Genomic DNA, 17822 nt, shown 5'->3' with positions numbered 1-17822 from the left:
TTTTGAGATATTTAAATATGCAGGCTACAATAGAATAGATTAATAACACCCTGTACATTACTTTTCAGAATTAATTCTTGTGCTTAGTTCACAGGTAGAGAAATAAACTTTACTGAAAAATGTTATTGCTTCCTTAAATTTATACAGGGGTACCAAAAATTGCTGATCTATTTGAAGGATTTATTTTATATAAAAACTTCGCTATTTCAAATGCAACACCCTGTATTTTTTTAAATGAATCGAAGCAGATTCAAATGCTCTTTCAATCTATATTAAAGTTTCCTATACTTATCTAGCTCAGATTTTGAATAAAAAGCGATTTTTCAATAAAATGGCAATCAAGATGGCTTGGGTCGCCATGGTAATTTTCTAGTAACAGTTAGTAACTATTTTCAAAAGCAACATTAATTTATGGACATTATTATTTAGATTTATATCAGTTTACTTAAATTTACCCAGAATAGTTTAATATTCAGTATTCATTATTTTATCCAGAAAAATAAAGCAATATCTGCTGGCGGAACGAATGGATATGTTACTAGTGATTTTATTTTGTGAGGAAAATCGCTTCTTAGCCTCAAGGGCTTATGCTCAAAGATATCCAAATAGGAATCTTCCGGATATTATACGTTCCTTTGAAAAACTACTTGTTCAATTTGGCAGAGCTGAAAATAGCTACTAACTGTCACTAGAAACTTGCCATGACAACACCTTGATTGCCATTTTATTGAAAAATAACTTTTTATTCAAAATCTAAGCTAGATAGGTATAGGAAACCCTAATATGGTTTGAAAGAGCATTTGAATCTGCTTCGATTTATTTAAAAAAATACAGGGTGTTGTATTTGAAATAACGAATTTTTTTGTAAAATAAATCCTTAAAATAGATCAGCAATTTTTGGTACCACTGTATAAATTTAAGAAAGCAATAACATTTTTCAGTAGAGTTTATTTCTCTACCTTTAAACTCAGCACAAGAATTAATTCTGAAAAGTAACGTACAGGGTGTTAATAATCTATTCTATTGTAGCATGTATATTTAAATATCTCAAAAACCAAAGATTTTAAACATATTTAACCCTTATAATACATGCCTTTTTTTGGGACCAAGAATCTAAATATGAAACAAAATATCGGGTGTTGCATAAGAAAAAATATAACTTTGGTATGGATCTTAGTTCTGAAACATCCTGTATTTGTAAGTCTTTTATCTATGGCTTATAATGAAAAACTCACCTGAGCTGTTGAACAAGTTGTCGATGTATTCTGCGTTGTTCATTAGCATGCTCCATAATGGAGAACTTCCTCACCTGATGATGCTGTGCAGCCATTCCCAAAGTAGACCCTCCTTTATGAAGGGACACACGTAAACCCTTGAGCCCTCGGAAAATAGAACACTGTAACGCTATCAAATGTAATCCCTCTTTTTCTTCACTTTCGGCTGATCAGTCTCCTCCAACTGCAACTTCCTCTTCAGGTTACTCTTTGGTAGGTCCTTTAAGTATGGCAACGAGATCTGAGATAGGTCTCGAGCTCGAGGAAGCACCTGAAGATTCCTGTTCCAGCTTTGCTCGTTGAAGACCAGATTCATTTATCCTGTCCAGGAATGTAGTTTCGCTGTCGCTTTCATAGCTGGGTGCGTTGGGGGGCGTTATCCACCCTTTCTCGGCAATTCCCGAGCCTAGGCCGGAATCTGAGCTGTCAGATCTGTCGGGGTTCTTCCACCAGCTCTTCAGTGGCTGGTAAGCTTTCGGTGGCCGAGTCCCGCCCTCGTGGATAGCTAGGGCCATTATTTCCTGGTCGGAGGGTTGTGCGTCGGTCGATTTGAAACTGTCGCTCATGGTGGCTGGAGATTCTGACAACTGAATTGACTTATCGTAGCCTTTCAAAAGAGTCCAAGCTAGACTCGTTGATCCCATGGTCGCTTATTGCTATCCGGTATTCCTTGGTGTGGGTCATTCTTTGTCTGAAACGTGATAAAAGAATCTTTTTAGAATACTGATTTTCAATTAAATTACTATGAGTTTTAGGACGTGACTTTTGGAACTGATTTGTGACAGAGCTATACAAGGTTGTCAAAATTGTCTGTATTTTCAAAAAAACACTGAAAAAAAATATAGGCCAGTAAGCGAGGGTTTTAGGATTCGAATTCTGAACACTTGCATCGATTGACGTGAAATTTTAACAGTGAATAGATATACCTATGTAAGCAACAAAAGTTACATAGTATCGATGTTTGCTTTTATCCTGGAGTGAGTGCCTTCTCGGGAGTGGAAAATAAATCACCCATTTTAATTGCAAAAATCAATAAAAGGATGAATTCTAAGCTAAAAATGTTCTGTGACATTTTTTCAGAAAATTAATATTTTCCTAGTTATTTAGGATTGAAAATGTTGATTTTTCATCTAAAATCTGCATATTTTTCCGTCATTTTTTTTATAAATATAAATTAACTCAAAAACCTTGTGTTTTATCGTAAAACTCAAATAAAGCAGAAATGAAGCTTTTGGAATAATTAAATGATTCATTTTTTGCTGATTACCGTAGGTGTAATAATAGCCGAGTTATCACTCTGTAAAGGTGTTTTTTTCATTTTTCGAAAACTAAAATGCAACGTTTTAGTTTAACATTTTTTTATTATAATTATTTACATCTTAATTTTAGCGACTTTTTAATGTAAACATAATTGTTTCATGATCTCTCTATATCAACATACCTCTAAGTATTATTTATTCTTTCAGACTGTGTTTCGGAGGACAAATTTAATAGAGGACCGGAGTAGAGTCTCATAATACCCATAATATGGAGGGCATAATACATAATATGGAGAACCATAGTCTCTAAGTTGGTAAGTTGACTGTTTTGATTAGATATCTTTTTCTTGCATGCTTTTTTATTTTGTATCTATAATGGCATTTTTTCTGTTTTGGGTTAGGCGCAATAATTCCAGTAAGGTTCTTCTGCAGGCAAGAAGAGATGCAAAAGTCTTACATACATAAGTTTCTAACAACTACCTACGAGTTTCTTGGAAAAAACTTGCTATTAAGCAAATTTATATTAGTATTTACAATTATTTGCATAAATTATTTAAACTAACTGTTTTAGGCGTTGCAGCAATAACTCGAATATCATTTACTAGTTTTTTTATGTAAAATGAAATAAAGTTTAATAAACAATTGGCTAATAACTTGGAAATTCCATTCAAATAATTTTAGAATGCTTTTCTTGAGGTTAGTATTCGGCGCATTCGCCAAATTGTCTAATAAATACGGGGTGTCACAATATTTCTTAGAGATTACTACAGGGTCGCTGTTATGTATGGAAACGGTCGATTATTAGGTAAAATATACAAGGTACAACAAAAAGTTAAATACAAAAATTAGTGTTTTTAAATGTCTATTGGCGAGCAACAAATTTATGTATACACGGTCGGTCATAAAGTCGTGGAGTATCAAAGTTTAATTTTTTTAAATAGAACCTCCTGTATATTATTGCATCAATTGCTTCCTTCAATTTTAAGCAATAATCATAATACACAATGTACCACAAACCAACCGTTTCGAGTTATTTGAATTTGGGGTTCAATTTTGGCTTTCTAATTTGATTTAATTAATTTCGATATGTTCAGTTTCATTTAATGATGCCATAGTGCTTGTTCTCGTAATACTGTTGTAATGGGGTTTTCAATGCCTATTAGCTACTAGTAAATTTAAGTATGAGGGTCGGTCATAAAGTTGTGGCACATTATTTTTTTTAAATGAAATGAAATGAAGAATTGTTAAACGAAAATTTTGTAATTTCCAGACTTGATATTATCTCATATTTTATACATTTATAAATGCTAACTTAAGAATTAATGTCAACATTAATTAAGTATCACAGTTTCGGCAGAAGTGGCACGTTAAATGAAACTGAACCTATCAAAAATTAATTAAATCAAATTGTTTAAGTGATATTTTCGAAAAGTCAATAACTCGGAAACGGTTGGTTGAGGTACATTGTGTGTATTTTGATTTGTGCTAGAATTGAAGGAAGAATTGAAATATGCAGTAATATACAGGAGGTTATATTTAAAAATAAAACTTTTATGCGTATCACGACTTACTAATACCTCCTATATTTTACCTAATAATCGACTCTGCTTCCACATAACAACGACCCTGTATATGTATTTTGTAATCGAAATAAGTTAATTGAACACAATTTACCTCTATACAAAAGTGCTTCGTTTGTCCGCAAGAGGGCATCAAATTTACAAAAAAATAATACATTTTTAAGATATTTTAAGTTTAACTAACCTCACCAACTAATAACAAATTATTTCGATTTTATGATGCTTACTGAAAAAGTGTGGAAAGTCCTAAATTCTATATTTTATTTTAGTTTACATACAAAACAGAAAAGCCACGAGTTTTTAATCATAACCTCATTTTTTATTAATTGTGGTACGATTTTAGGGTCAAATCATATATGATACATATTGTGCACAAAACCAGTCTTAATAATGTAATTATTTTGAAATTTTCGTTATTCCCAACATGGAAGCAGTTATTCTTTAGTTGACGAATATATTTAAATTTTTGTAGCTCAGATATTTCTTTTTAATAAAAAAATTTTCTCACTTTTTTGGCTTTTGTAATATTGTTTGTTATACCTGCTATGAAAAAAAAATATTTACTTAATAAATATGCAAAAATAACATAATCATGTACCTATGTTATGGAGAGTTTGATACATTTTCTTTCTTTTTCTTTTTGTGAACATAATAAACTTATTATCTATAATTTTAAAATATTTTAGAATAAACAAGTCGTATTTAACTGCTTAATCTTGACAAATATAAAATTAACAAAATTTTGACGTATCTACATTTATTTATAAATAAAATTCGATTAAGTGCTCCTTGTACTTGTAACGCCACTGGTAACTGGATACTCTTGGACATTCCTAGAATACTTTTTAAATTTACTTATATAAGACAAATAAAATTAATATGTCTCATTTAAGTACGTGGAAAAAACGTTGAAAAAATAAAACTGATTTAGTATTTTTGAAATTTTTGTATAAATAAGTAATGTTATTTTAAATATTTATTGCACGCCCATGAATTGCTGGCTAATAGGAGAATTTGTACGGGATGCCCCTAGCTACAGAGACCGGCACTGTACGTAGATTTCCAGAATAGTGTTAAAAATAAATTCTTTCCTCTCATATAGGGTGTCCCAATATGCTTTTTTATTTTGCCTCGAATTTATGTAGGGTGGATAGTTTTCATACTTCCCGTACTATTTCTGATTTTTCGTGTCAAATATTATAGAGTCTAGAATGTCATCCTGTATATACAGTGTGTCCCCGGATCGTCTGGATAAGAGGAAACATTTTTTCTATTAACTTTTTGAGAAAAATGCATTCTTCACAAAAAAATGCTTGTTCTACAATAGCTAATCTCATTTATGCTTTTCCAAATATCGTTTTAGAGAAAAATAAAAAATATGGTAATATACAGGGTGGTCCGAACTGTATTTCGGAAACTTCGGCAGTATATTCTGCAGATAAAAACAAGTAAAAAAGGTTCGTATAAATGTATGCCCTAAGATGCTTAGTTTTGGAGATACAGGGTGTAGAAGTTTCATTTATATTTCTATTTTTTCCGAATAAATTTTTTGCCCGTCAATATTTGATGAAAATTGGTGTCTGGGGGTCTTTTGGCATGAAAAAATTTGAATTTGATGTCAATATGACTCCCTGTTTGTAGGGGGCGCCACCTACGTATGTTTTAACTGTTTTGAAGAGTAATAACTTTTCGTCCGTACCTTTACATAAACCACTGAGTGAAAAATATACTTTTACGTAAAAATGTCTCTTGGTAAAAATCGTTACGAGCAACCGTTCTCAACATATTTAAAATGGAAATAGTCAATACATGTCATTATTGCCAAAAAATAAACACGTTGTGTAGATAGTTATTTGACTGAAATAATAAATTAATATTTTTTTTTAAATTGATCATAATTTTTTCTCCGAAAAAAAATGATAAAACAGTTTATCAACCAAAGTTTATCAACTTTTGGCACAAAAACATTTCAAATTTATGATTTCAGTCTAACAAGTTTAGTTAAAATATTTAATTTATCGGACCACCCTGTAGTATCGTCACAAGTATCGTTCTTTAAAATTTGACCTCGTACTCTATACACCCTGTATATACATCCTAGAATTAAAATCTGTTCTCATTAATAATAATTAAATAAAATAAGACAAAACATCCGTTAATGTTTCACCAATACATAGCGTGATTAAAATAAATAAAATACTTATAATGTAAAAAAAATCACTGGGCGCGTTTATGTTTGAATCAAACCAATCAGGAGCTCTCAAGAGTAATAAAGTGAATGCGTTCCAATCTTACCTACTTTCGATGTTCTTCCATTCGAAAATCTCTAATTACGATCACTTTTATACCAATATTTCTTTTATTGTTCACTGTGTAACGAGAGGTTTATAATCTAAAATTGGCGTCACTGATAAAACCAATAAGGCATCATCACAAAAATACTGATTAAATATTTTCAAAAAGAAAAAAAATTATACTAAATTTTTGCGACGATATATACACTATTTTACACAAAACTATCAATATTTTGTGTACACTCGATGAAGAAACAAGCGAAACTAACCAAACGGTTGTTCTGTCACAATGAGACGTCAAACTCACTTGGATACTGCTATGAGGAGGACGAGCGCTTATTGTGGCTGTGTAGAGCGGACAACGGTAAGTTCATTGTACCAAAAGACGGAGCGGCACTTTGACTTCGCACTAGTTCGGTTCGCGGCGAGTTAGGAAATGCGGAGCGGCACGCCTGCGCAGTGGAGCAAGGTCAGAGACGGACTCAAGTAGTACGGCGCGGTACTACCTTACAGGATGATGCCTATATTGAAATTTGAATGATTCGCTACCTATACAGCTTTGTTTGTTGTTGTTTGATTAGTTTTGGGAGTGTATTTAATGGGAGATACTAAAACTCAAAAAGAAATTTGACTTTCAGTGTCTTTATTTATTTTATTACACAACCTTTCAGTCAGAAGTATCACTGACCAATAATTGAACTGACTGGAATGGTTCGAGACCAATGCCATTAGTGCAGCATTAGAAAAAGTCAATATCGACTCTGAAATTCAGCACAGGATTAGCAGCGCCTGAGCATTCTGGAAATTAAAAGACAGGGTTTCTCTTACAATCATAACTTGAGCACAAAACACGAATCTGTGTGTACTTGAGCAAAAAATAATTTCCACCATGTTATATGGAAGGAACCTGGGTGCCGCGTACCGCCGACACATTAAACGCATTAAACAAATTGCAACAGAGGACATATTAGACAACTCTTAAGCGAACTACCATCATGTCTCAAACGTATTTGTCCTTGAAAAGCTAACTGCGACTATTGAAGTCTTGATTACAAAGTCCCGCTTTAAGATGGCTGGTCACGTATGCAGAATGCAAGAAAACCGCATAACAAAATCTCGCTTTACGGTGAGCTTGTAGACGGTAAGAGGAGGCCGGGGCGGACAACTCAAAAGGTACAAGCGGATATTCTCCACGAAACTTAAAGGGGATTAACAAGCAGAATGAGTGGGAAGAGGCAGCTCACAATAGAACTGAATGGAGAAGAATTGTAAACTCAGTTAACAGCGACAACCAAAAGTAAGAGGCAACAATGTAATGAGATTTTTAAATGTCCGAGGTGGTAGACAGATAACACGTATTGGGCTTTTTCAGTCACAGAAAAGCTCATGAAAGAAAACGCTTTTACGTGACCATCTTCCGATGCGTGTCAAATACTCGTCAGCGAGTAATGGCAGTATGTATGTAGTACGGCAGTCGTCAAACCTAAAATCTGGCTCCGATATGTTGGTGATATCTTTATAATCTGGAACGGAACCGATAGACAGTTTGATTCTTTTCTTAATCATCTTAATTCACGAAATAACTCAATCAGATTCACGATTGAGAAAGAGAAAAACCTCTGCCGTCTGCCGTTTCTGGATGTTCTTGTCAGTAGAAGCGATGGATTATGGAGATTAGCATTTCTGTATAGAAAACCGAACACATACGGGACAATATTTAAATTTCAGTCGAACCATTCTAGCCAAACTAAAAAGAGGTATAATTAAACACTATGTCACAGAGCAATCACTATATGCAGTGACCAAGAATCTCTGAATTCTGAACTAAATAATATTAAAAACGATTTGCTTCAGAATGGTTACTTCCAAAAATCCATAGACAAATTTATATTCCAATTGCAGGGCTGACTCATTAGCCAGCCTGAGGAGGATGCTATCTCTCTCTCTCTCTTCTCTCTCTCTCACACACACACACACACTCTAAACCTTAACTAAAAGGAACATCGGAGTCAGGTGAATAGCTGCTACAATAAAATGAAAAACTGTTTTTAAGTCTGCAACTACTTTAAGGAGGTACTAACAAAACAAACCTCAAACTCATCAAACCAAGAGAAAGAGCATCTATCAGGTACCTTGCGAGTGCGGTGAGTCGTATATTGAGAGACAAAATGTCCTCTAGATGTACGACTTTGACGAACATAAAAAACATACGCAAAGAGGTGAAACAATGAAGTCGGGTATTGTAGATCATGTGTGGTCCAAGCGCCACAACATAAATGGTCGGAAGCCCGGGTTGTCCACAAAGAACCCCATTGGAAAAAGCGCAAATTTAAGGAGGCCGTATTCATTTCTAACAATAATAAAATCTTTAGCAATCCAAGCATTGGCGTAACTACAGGGGTGCCGGCCCCCCATGTACTGCTGGGCGAGAAATCCTGAATTATGACTCTTGACTATGTATTAATTTTTATTTGCTTGTGATGCAGAAAATGATGTTTTCTAGTTTTGTTTAGTTAATATTATTTTGTCGTGTTCAAAAAATCTGTTAATTTTTATTTTTTTTAGAAAATTTGTAGGTATTTAAATAATCCACGGGAACACACGGTTTGATAACCAAGTCTATGAAATCTATTGATAGAGAAATTCATGTAAACGTTTTATTCAAAAAATGTGTTTTTTAAAATTATTTTTCATTTTTTAAAAAACAAAGCCTTAGGCCCCTCTGCTGGTTCATTATTAATATCCCAGCCATATTAATATCCCATCGCGTTCTCTTTCCCTAAATTTGTTGATATGGTCCTAAAAAGCAATTATCTATAAAATAACCCATATCAAAATTCTGCTGAATCCCTGTATTGGACCACTCATCAAGGCTGTATCTTTCATTTACGTACAGATGACAGAAAATGTAGTAAACAGTGTGAGTAATCATTTCCTCAATACCAAAAACCAAACGATCAAATCGTTGAAATAAATTATTAAAAACATTTTTGATTAAAAAACTATACATTATAAAAATTATTTTAGAATCCAATTATCTCAAAATCTATATATCCATATATTATTCCAAAACTTTGGATACAGAGATAATATAGGAACTAAGAGAAATAGAAATTAATTTACAAAAAAGAAAACGAATTAATAAATTACATAAAAATAGCATTATTAATAAAAAATAATTTTGTTAATGAATGGAAAAAAAGTTGATATAATATTGAAATGAGACTCCGCTCTAATGAGAACAAACAACAATCAAGATCAAGGTCTTTATTAAAATATTGTTATTGTCATTTAAACAGAATTATAAATGAAAGGAAAGTTACTTACTACTAAAAACAGTCTAAAAAACAAAAGATTTAGTGTTAATAACAATAATAAAAGTAAATAACGAAATAAAAACTTATAATTTTATCTAAAAAAAATAGTTTGTTAGCAAATAATATTAAATAAATTATGTGTAAATAGTACTGAACGCTCCTTAGTACGGTACTGATACGATGACGTTCCACTGAAACAGGAATTCAACTACTTCAAGTGGGGACCTTACTTTTGCAATGAGGGATGTCGCGAAAAAAAATTAGTACTAAAATTTGTACAGTTTAAAAATATCTTGGTACAATTATGAGATTTTAATAATAATGATGTTTTTTTCCGGATTTCTGATGTTTTTAGACATAAAACTAGGTAGTTATGCGATTATTTTAGTATTATTATTATCATTTTCAGCTTATTCAACCATTTCTAATTATGGTGTAGCCTTCATCACATGTTTAGATACTCTCTTTGTAGTTGGGCCCATTGTTGTCTATTGTTGCCTATACGGGCCCAAGTTATCCCTGCTAATTTTCTTATATCATGGTTCTATCTCAGGTTCGGTCTTCTTCTAGGTCTCTTAATTGGTGCCATTGCCATTTGAGAGACTTGACTCTGTAGATGATCATCTTTACCTGGGTATTTTGTCGTATCCACTCTTTTGGTTATCCCCAGCATATTTCGTTCCATTGAGTGTTGAGCTACCTGCAGTTTCCTCATGATGTCCGTTTTAAGTGTCTAGATTTTGCATGCATAGGTCATAACTGGTAGTACAAATTGGTCGAATGTTTTCTTCTTTGGATAATGTGGCATTCGAGATTTGAATATGATTGAGTTTCTTTATTAGAATGTCGTTCAGTGTACATTACTTTAGCTTTTGCTAAATTCATTTTAAGACCTATTTTATTGATGGCTGTATTTAGTTCGTTAATTTGTGCTTGTAGTTTTTCAGGATTTTTGGCAATAGGACTATGTCATTAGCGAATCTTAGACGGTTAAGATATTCTTCATCTATTTTTAATCCTTTGTTGGTCCGGTCCAGTTGACAGAAGATTTCTTCTAGTGTTGCTTTGGCTTCTTTGTCCACCGGGGAAGCTGTGGGGAAGCCCCCTAGCGACACTGAGAATATTACAATAAAAGTTCCAAGGAAATCCAAAGGAAACTACAAGAGGTGCGGCTGACACTTGCTTGGGATCGTCCTCCACAAGTGGCACACAAGCACCATCTTCTCCAGCAAGGGTCGCGAGCCTACCTCTAGACCCAATAAGCGACACAAGCTGCCGTTTCGTCTACCCAGCCTGGGTTAACCAGGCGGGTTAGACGATCCTCTGAGAGTAGATCTTAGCGAAGCAGAAGCACGGAGATACCTCCGACTGCTCCACGAAGGACTTGCTCCAGAGGAAGTAAAAGCGAAAACGCTCCTCCGAAAAGGGGAGAGTAATGAAACCAAGAAACAACCTGACTCATCTCCATCAAAGGGCAAGAGAGGGAGCGAGAATCTCTCACCTCTTCTCCGGCAGGGAAAGAAAAAAGCTAGGATGGAAAGCCGTCCAACACCGGGAGGCAAGCAGGGACGTATCACCAGCTTTGCCGCTATTGCTGGACAAGTGAAAATGGCGGTGCTGCTAAAGAACTTCCCAGAGGTTGCTCTGACCACCGACCAGCAAACGTCTCTAGAAGAGGCTATACTGGACAAAGCAGTGGCGATCGGATCGCAACACAACGATATACAAAATGTGGGTGAGTTGCGTTTTGCGGGGATACACTTTCGGGTGGGCATGATCATCATAGATTGTGTATCTCAAGATCGGCGAATTGGTTGATGGAAATCGCACCTAAACTTAAAAATTGGCAGGGGCCGGAACTGGTTGCAGTGAAGGGAGAAAACATCCCTAAAGGGGCGGCCATCACGGTCTTTTTGCCGAGGAGCAAGGGGAAATACACCACCTACCTGTTGAGCCTTATCCAGGGTCAGAACTTCAATGTAAGCACATCGAGTTGGCGAGTCATCAACTCGAGGGAGGAGGGTCATGGTCAGGTCCTCACAATAGGAATTGACCTTAAATCGAAGGAGGCAATACAGAAAGAGAGACATATCCTCTATTATAGATACGGGACAACACCGGTATCAGGTCTAAGGCGAGACCAAGTTAAAGAGGTGGAGAAAATGGAGACAGATCCTCCAGCCTCCACCTCACGGGTTCCTCAGCCGGAGGCAAGCTCCTCGACTGTGAAGAGCGGCACGGAGGGCCAAACTCCAACTGTGGAAGGGTGTGTCCCTCTCGGAGGAAGAACTGTTGTCAAAGGAAGATGGGAAATACCCTGCCCCTCTACAACAGAGGTATGATGGGTTGTAGACTGTGTAATAACTCAAGGAAGGGGGCACAATAGATCTTTAAGGTCGTAGTGATTAACCCCCCTCTCACTCATTCTACATTCTACATTGGCTTCTTTGTACATATTGGCGAGAGTTTATATATAAGGTCCCTGTCAATACTTTGTTTTTAGTAATATCTTAACATATTACTCGAAGTTTGATATATGTGATTTTTCGTATACATGATATAAGCGCGATATTTTTAGTACAATTTCGCCCTTTCCAGTACATTTTGCTTTTGTATTATTCCACAACGTAACAATACTGCGAAGGCGACCCGCTAAAAAGAATACTCGGGCTGCAGATTTATGATTGTACTTGTTTATACGGATAGATAAGTTTTTTTAGGCTTGTTCTAGACTTAAATATTATTAATCTCGTGATGCAGTGTAATTTTATGATATTGCCAGTAATAATAATTTTATTCGCATCTACTCAGTTGAAAGTAACATTATTTTCTTAATGTTATTTTTAGATATGCTCGATAATATTGATGCTGCGAATCATTCCTACACTTTATTAAGAATTAAACATTTTTATTAATATTTATTCAGTATATTTTAGTACCCCTACTATACAGGGTGTCTCAATATTCCGTGGACATAGGACTACTGCGTAATTCATAAATCAAAATAGTCTTCATTGGACACAATTTACTTCAATACAAAAATGCTTTTTGTTCCATTGAGGGTATCAACTTTGTAATAACATATTTTTAAGATGCCTTAAGGGATCATTATTCTGATTTGAATGAGGTTTGGGGTGCCTATGTTTTGATAAGCCTTTAAATACTTTTTGATTTCTGCCAAAATGAAGTGAAAAAGGACCAGACGTAGAAAACCACCCCCATCTCTGCTACAAATTTTATTAGAAATATTTTCCTACGTCACCGACTGGTGATTTTTTTTTCTAAAAAAAAAAAAAAAAAAAAATTTTGTTTTTTAGAAAAATGCCATATCGAATAGAAATATATAAATATTCTCAAAATATGTGGTTATTTTTTTTACAAGATCCAAAATGTAGTAAACACTAGAAAGATCATTTTACGATTTTTTTCTATCTAAGATTTGTGTAAGGTAGTGCCTTTCAACTTCCCGTCCTTAATTGATTTCCTTTTGTGAAAGTCAAATAAATGTTAAAAGTACTTAGCAAAACATAGACAACCCAAATCCCATCTGCAAATCGGAATATCGGTTCTTCAAAAATCTTAAAAATGTGTTTATTTTTAAAGTTTGATTCCCCCTAACGGACAAACTATGAAGTACCCTTTTGAATTGAGGTATATTGTGTCCAGTAAACTTATTTTTATTCCAAAATACGCAGGTGCCCCATGTCCACAAATATTGGGGAATACCCCTTGGTTTTAGTACCTACTATACAGGGTTAGTCTTAAAATAAGTGCAAATATTTTAGTGGTAGTATATTAATTGTTTTGAAAAAGAAAAAAAAAAAAAAAATGAAAAAATTGAAAATTTGGAAATTTTTAGTTTTTAGTTAAAACCACACCATTTGATAGTATGGCAACATTGGTAATAAATTAGGTGTAAATTAAAAAAATTACAAGAAAGAAAAAAAAAAAAAAAAAAAAAAAAAACAGTGGTTCTCAAAATTTAAGCAAAATCATTTTTAAAAATAAACGGTTATTTTGGACTTCTATTTTGAAAATGGCAAAGAGAAAAATATGTTTCTTTATCGAGATCTATCAGTCTGAAAATATTTCAGAATTTTTAAGACTCCACCCTGTATAGTTTTCATATAAGTGATGAAAATGAAAACCAACCTAACATTCCCTATCTTGATCTTACAGTCTAATAAGTAATCTTAGTCTTGGCCTTTCAGGGTCCATTCTTGGTCTTGGTCTTGCTGTAAGATGTAAGACTCTTTAAAACACTCTATTCTTAATAGATTTTATTAGAAGCACTTTCTACATAGAAGGTTTTAAAATAAATAGAATATATATTAAGGTAATTCTACTGCAAAATTAAACATTAAAGAAAGTAAAGCAGTATTGTGTTTGATGAAGCAATGACGCTGATGATCCGCGAAAAAAAAATATCTGCGAAACGCGCGTCCAGAGAAAAAGTAAGAGTGTTTTGGTGTGTTATGGTGAATAAGTATTTGATTTGCTGTATTTTGATTACATTGCAGTTGTACTCCCAATAATTTTTTTCCATAGCAATAATTGCCTTATATCTATCAAAAAATTGTAGATAAATAGTACATTAACCGTAAGGGTAGATTAAAAATGGGATACCCTTTAACAGCGAGGATAGGTTAAAACCTTTATTTCCCTTCCTCGCACGTTTTAATTGCTTCCATTTCTTGAAAATTCCTTTGCATTCCTTTTCATAAGTTATCTGGGATTTAAATGGAAGTGGTTTGGATATGGCGTTTATTGTCGCCTCAGCCTGAATATCTGTCACGGTATATTTTACTTATTCTGTTTTGAACCATTTCTGGCTCCAATTCAACTCTGCAATCCACAATTTTGTTAGAATTAAAAATATTGACTCAAACTGACAACTAAAGAGACAGCTTTATTTATTTGTCAAATTACATAGAAACCAACGCCAACCCAGCAATAATATTTTTTCTACTCGTTATAAATTCCCTTGAAATAATAATTCTTGAATATTTTTAAAAACGTAACTCTGCTATGGAAAGAAAATATTGTTTTATGCATGACGGTAAAATTGCATTATCGTCTTGTTTTAAAAAATACCCATTAACCCTGTGGGATCAATCAATTTATTTCGCTGAACGATTTCTGTTTTAAAGTGTTTATTAGAAATAATGTGCATTTATTACTTTGTTATTTACTAATTTGCTATAGCAGACAAAGAGATAGGGATGATTTGGATTGTTTCCTTAAATCTATCTCAGACAATAACATTGCAATAACAGTGTGGCTCTAGTAAAGTATGTGGGAAGCGATGATGCTACAGGCGAAATCGTTCTTTTTATGAAACTTTAATAGGCTTGTGGGTCAGGGCCGCGAGCCCCCATCATTACCTTCAAATCCGAACAATTCAATTCCTCCGGTACAGCGGAATGACTGCCACAGATAGAGAAGGGAGAAAAAAGTGAAAAAATCACCTTAGGAAGCCCATTACAGTTTAATTTTATTTTTTTCATACTGTGTCGTGAAAACCAACTTTACTTATAATTGAAAAAATAATATATATGTACAGTCCGGTATTTTTACCGGATTAAGGTTGATTGTAGTATTGTTAAATTTATTAGATATTAGGTGATGACGATAGCTTATATATTCCTTGGAAACTACTGAGATAGAGACTCGGTTAAACGGGAAAAGAATTGTGGGTCATAACATGGCTCAAGATTGGCGTTCTTATTTATTAGATATTCTAAAAAAATACTTGGTTATTTTAAAATGGTCTCTAATCTAGTATAATTATATCTATTAGACAAGTTTTAGATGTAAAGCTAGATAATCACATCCGTAATGAGACTGTGTCCTCCGTCTCTAAAGTTTGTTATTTTTGACATATATGACACAAAGATACAAGTTTTAAAATGGAAACCATATTGGCCAGGGCTCTACAAAAGGCCATTTTAAGCTTTAGGATATAAGCTAAAATACGTTTTTCGAAAAATTACTGAGTTATAGCCAATTCTTTATCTCTTCTTGACCAATTTCAATTTAGTTGGTATGGTATTCCCATTATATGTTATTATTTATTAGTATTTACATCGCTTAAAACTTTATTAGAGTACTTTAACTCAATATTTGGAGTGGTTTTCTTTTCAAGAGTTTTTTAAGTTCTTAAAAACTTAAAACTCTGAAAAAGGCCTAACAAGCTGAAACATATATATGTTTGAGTTAAAGTTACTCTATTAAAAGTTTGAAACAATTCAAAAGCGTGCTTTATTAAAATACTAATATTTCAACGATGTTTCACAAGGAACCAACCACAGCTTCAGTACAAATTATTTATTTAATTATTATAATTTATGACTTATATATAAAAGACAGAATATTTTATTAAACAGTTCTTTACAATTTACATTACATAAACTTAAACTTAAAAAATAATATCACTACATAGAGTTTAAGTTATTTTAGAAAATATTCAAAAAATATACCGCATAAAAAATCTAAAATAGATAGGTCATGTGGTGGACTGAGGAGATCCATGCAATTGGTCTACCCTTCCTGTCCCTGAGTTTGCAATTAGGGATATCGCCACAATTTTTAAATATTTTTTTATTGGTGAAGCAATGAAAGTCATGTTAGAACCACTGTATTGATGTGTGAGTCTCTAAAGTCTAAGTTTGATGTGACAGTTTGACATTTATGAGAGTAACGACGATTGAACTTGTTTCTATAGCTAACTAAGTGGAAATTGTTTAAAAATGATAAGAGTTATTATAACTCAGTATTTTTGAAAAAAAACATATTATAGTTTATACTTTCACTGAAAATCTTAAAAAATGGCGTTTTTATGAAGTCATGGCTAACTATGGTTTTGCATTTAAAAAAACATAAATTTGTGTCATATGTCAAAATGACAGAATTTAGAGAAAATGGAACACAATCTTCATTAAGGATGTGATTATCTACAATTTTATCTGAAAACTTTGGTCTAAAATAGATTATAAATTTGGAATTAGGGACCATTTTAAAATAGTTAAACCATTTTTTCAGCTTATCTAGAAGCTGAACTTCTTTCAAAACCTGAAAGGCGTATATTTATGACCCCACAAAACTGCAATTTTCTTCCCATTTAACCGACTCTCTACTTCAGTAGGTTCTGAGATACCCATAGAGAACATCGTAGAAAACTCACCCTGTGCATATTTTTAATGTAATTTATTAAATATTCCAATTTTTTTTTTTTTTTTTTATTTTAGTTTTTGTTAAATATCTCCGATTTTCTAGATGTTTTAAGAACAGTTATTCCGATTTGAATGATATTTTGGGTGTCCGAAAAACTATATATACCAGAATTTTTTATATGGTGGGGTAGTTTTGACCCTTTCCGTACTTTTTAATAGTAAAATAAAAAAAAAAAAAAAAAAAAACTTAGCAAAACATAGGCAACCAAAATCTCATTCAAACACTGATAAAAAAAAAAAAAAAAAAAAAAAAATCTGTTTATTTTTTTAAAGTTTGATGCCCTCTAGCGGACAAACAAAGCACTTTTGTATAGAGGTAAATTGTGCCCGAGTAGCGACCGGCGCTTGACTGGTTTCGGGCCATCAAGTGTGAAATTAGCAACCGAGCAGACAAACGTAGGTGACCAGGCTTTGTCTGCAGCTCGAGTTACTGGAAAAAACAACAAGCTTCCTCAGAAATCCAAGATAAATATTGGTACGTGGAATTGAACTGAGCGTAGGGAAACTTCAAATATTAGAGCGTGAGCTGATGACAGCAGAGATGGATATATGTGGTTTGTCGGAAACACACTGGAAAGGTAAGGGACACTTTACAACTGCTGAACATCGGATTTTCGTGTCGGGCTCAGACAATGCAAGCCAGAATGGAGTAGCCACTGGTTAACAAAGAATGGTACAATACGTGGACAGTTACCAAACCATTAGTGACCGCATTATTAAAGTCACCATCCGTACAAAACCTACTAACATGCATCTTATTCAGGTATATATGCCTACAACTGACGCAGATGACAAACAAGTTGAGGATATTTATCAAGAAATAGAACAACTACAATACGTAACTGAACGGGAAGTGGCTACCGAAC

The 17822-nt window shown here is 33.6% G+C and overlaps 1 protein-coding gene across 1 annotated transcript in view; it reads right to left on the bottom strand.

Moving 5' to 3' along the window:
• Nucleotides 1–9160: 9160 nt before the first annotated feature.
• Nucleotides 9161–17822, bottom strand: part of LOC115878802 (class E basic helix-loop-helix protein 22-like) — a gene marked incomplete at its 5' end in the record, with an annotated part of 36906 nt that continues 28244 nt past the window's right edge. Inside the window, one exon of the mRNA XM_030895406.1 lies at nt 9161–9206. Coding sequence (XP_030751266.1) covers nt 9161–9206 — 46 coding nt within the window. The remainder of the gene's footprint in view (nt 9207–17822) is intronic.

This window comes from Sitophilus oryzae, unplaced genomic scaffold (assembly GCF_002938485.1).
Source record: "Sitophilus oryzae breed Bouriz unplaced genomic scaffold, Soryzae_2.0 scaffold_1530_pilon_pilon, whole genome shotgun sequence".
Taxonomy (NCBI): Eukaryota; Metazoa; Arthropoda; class Insecta; order Coleoptera; family Curculionidae; genus Sitophilus; species Sitophilus oryzae.
Note: the sequence above shows the minus strand (reverse complement) of the source record. Positions and strands in the feature narration are given on the sequence as shown.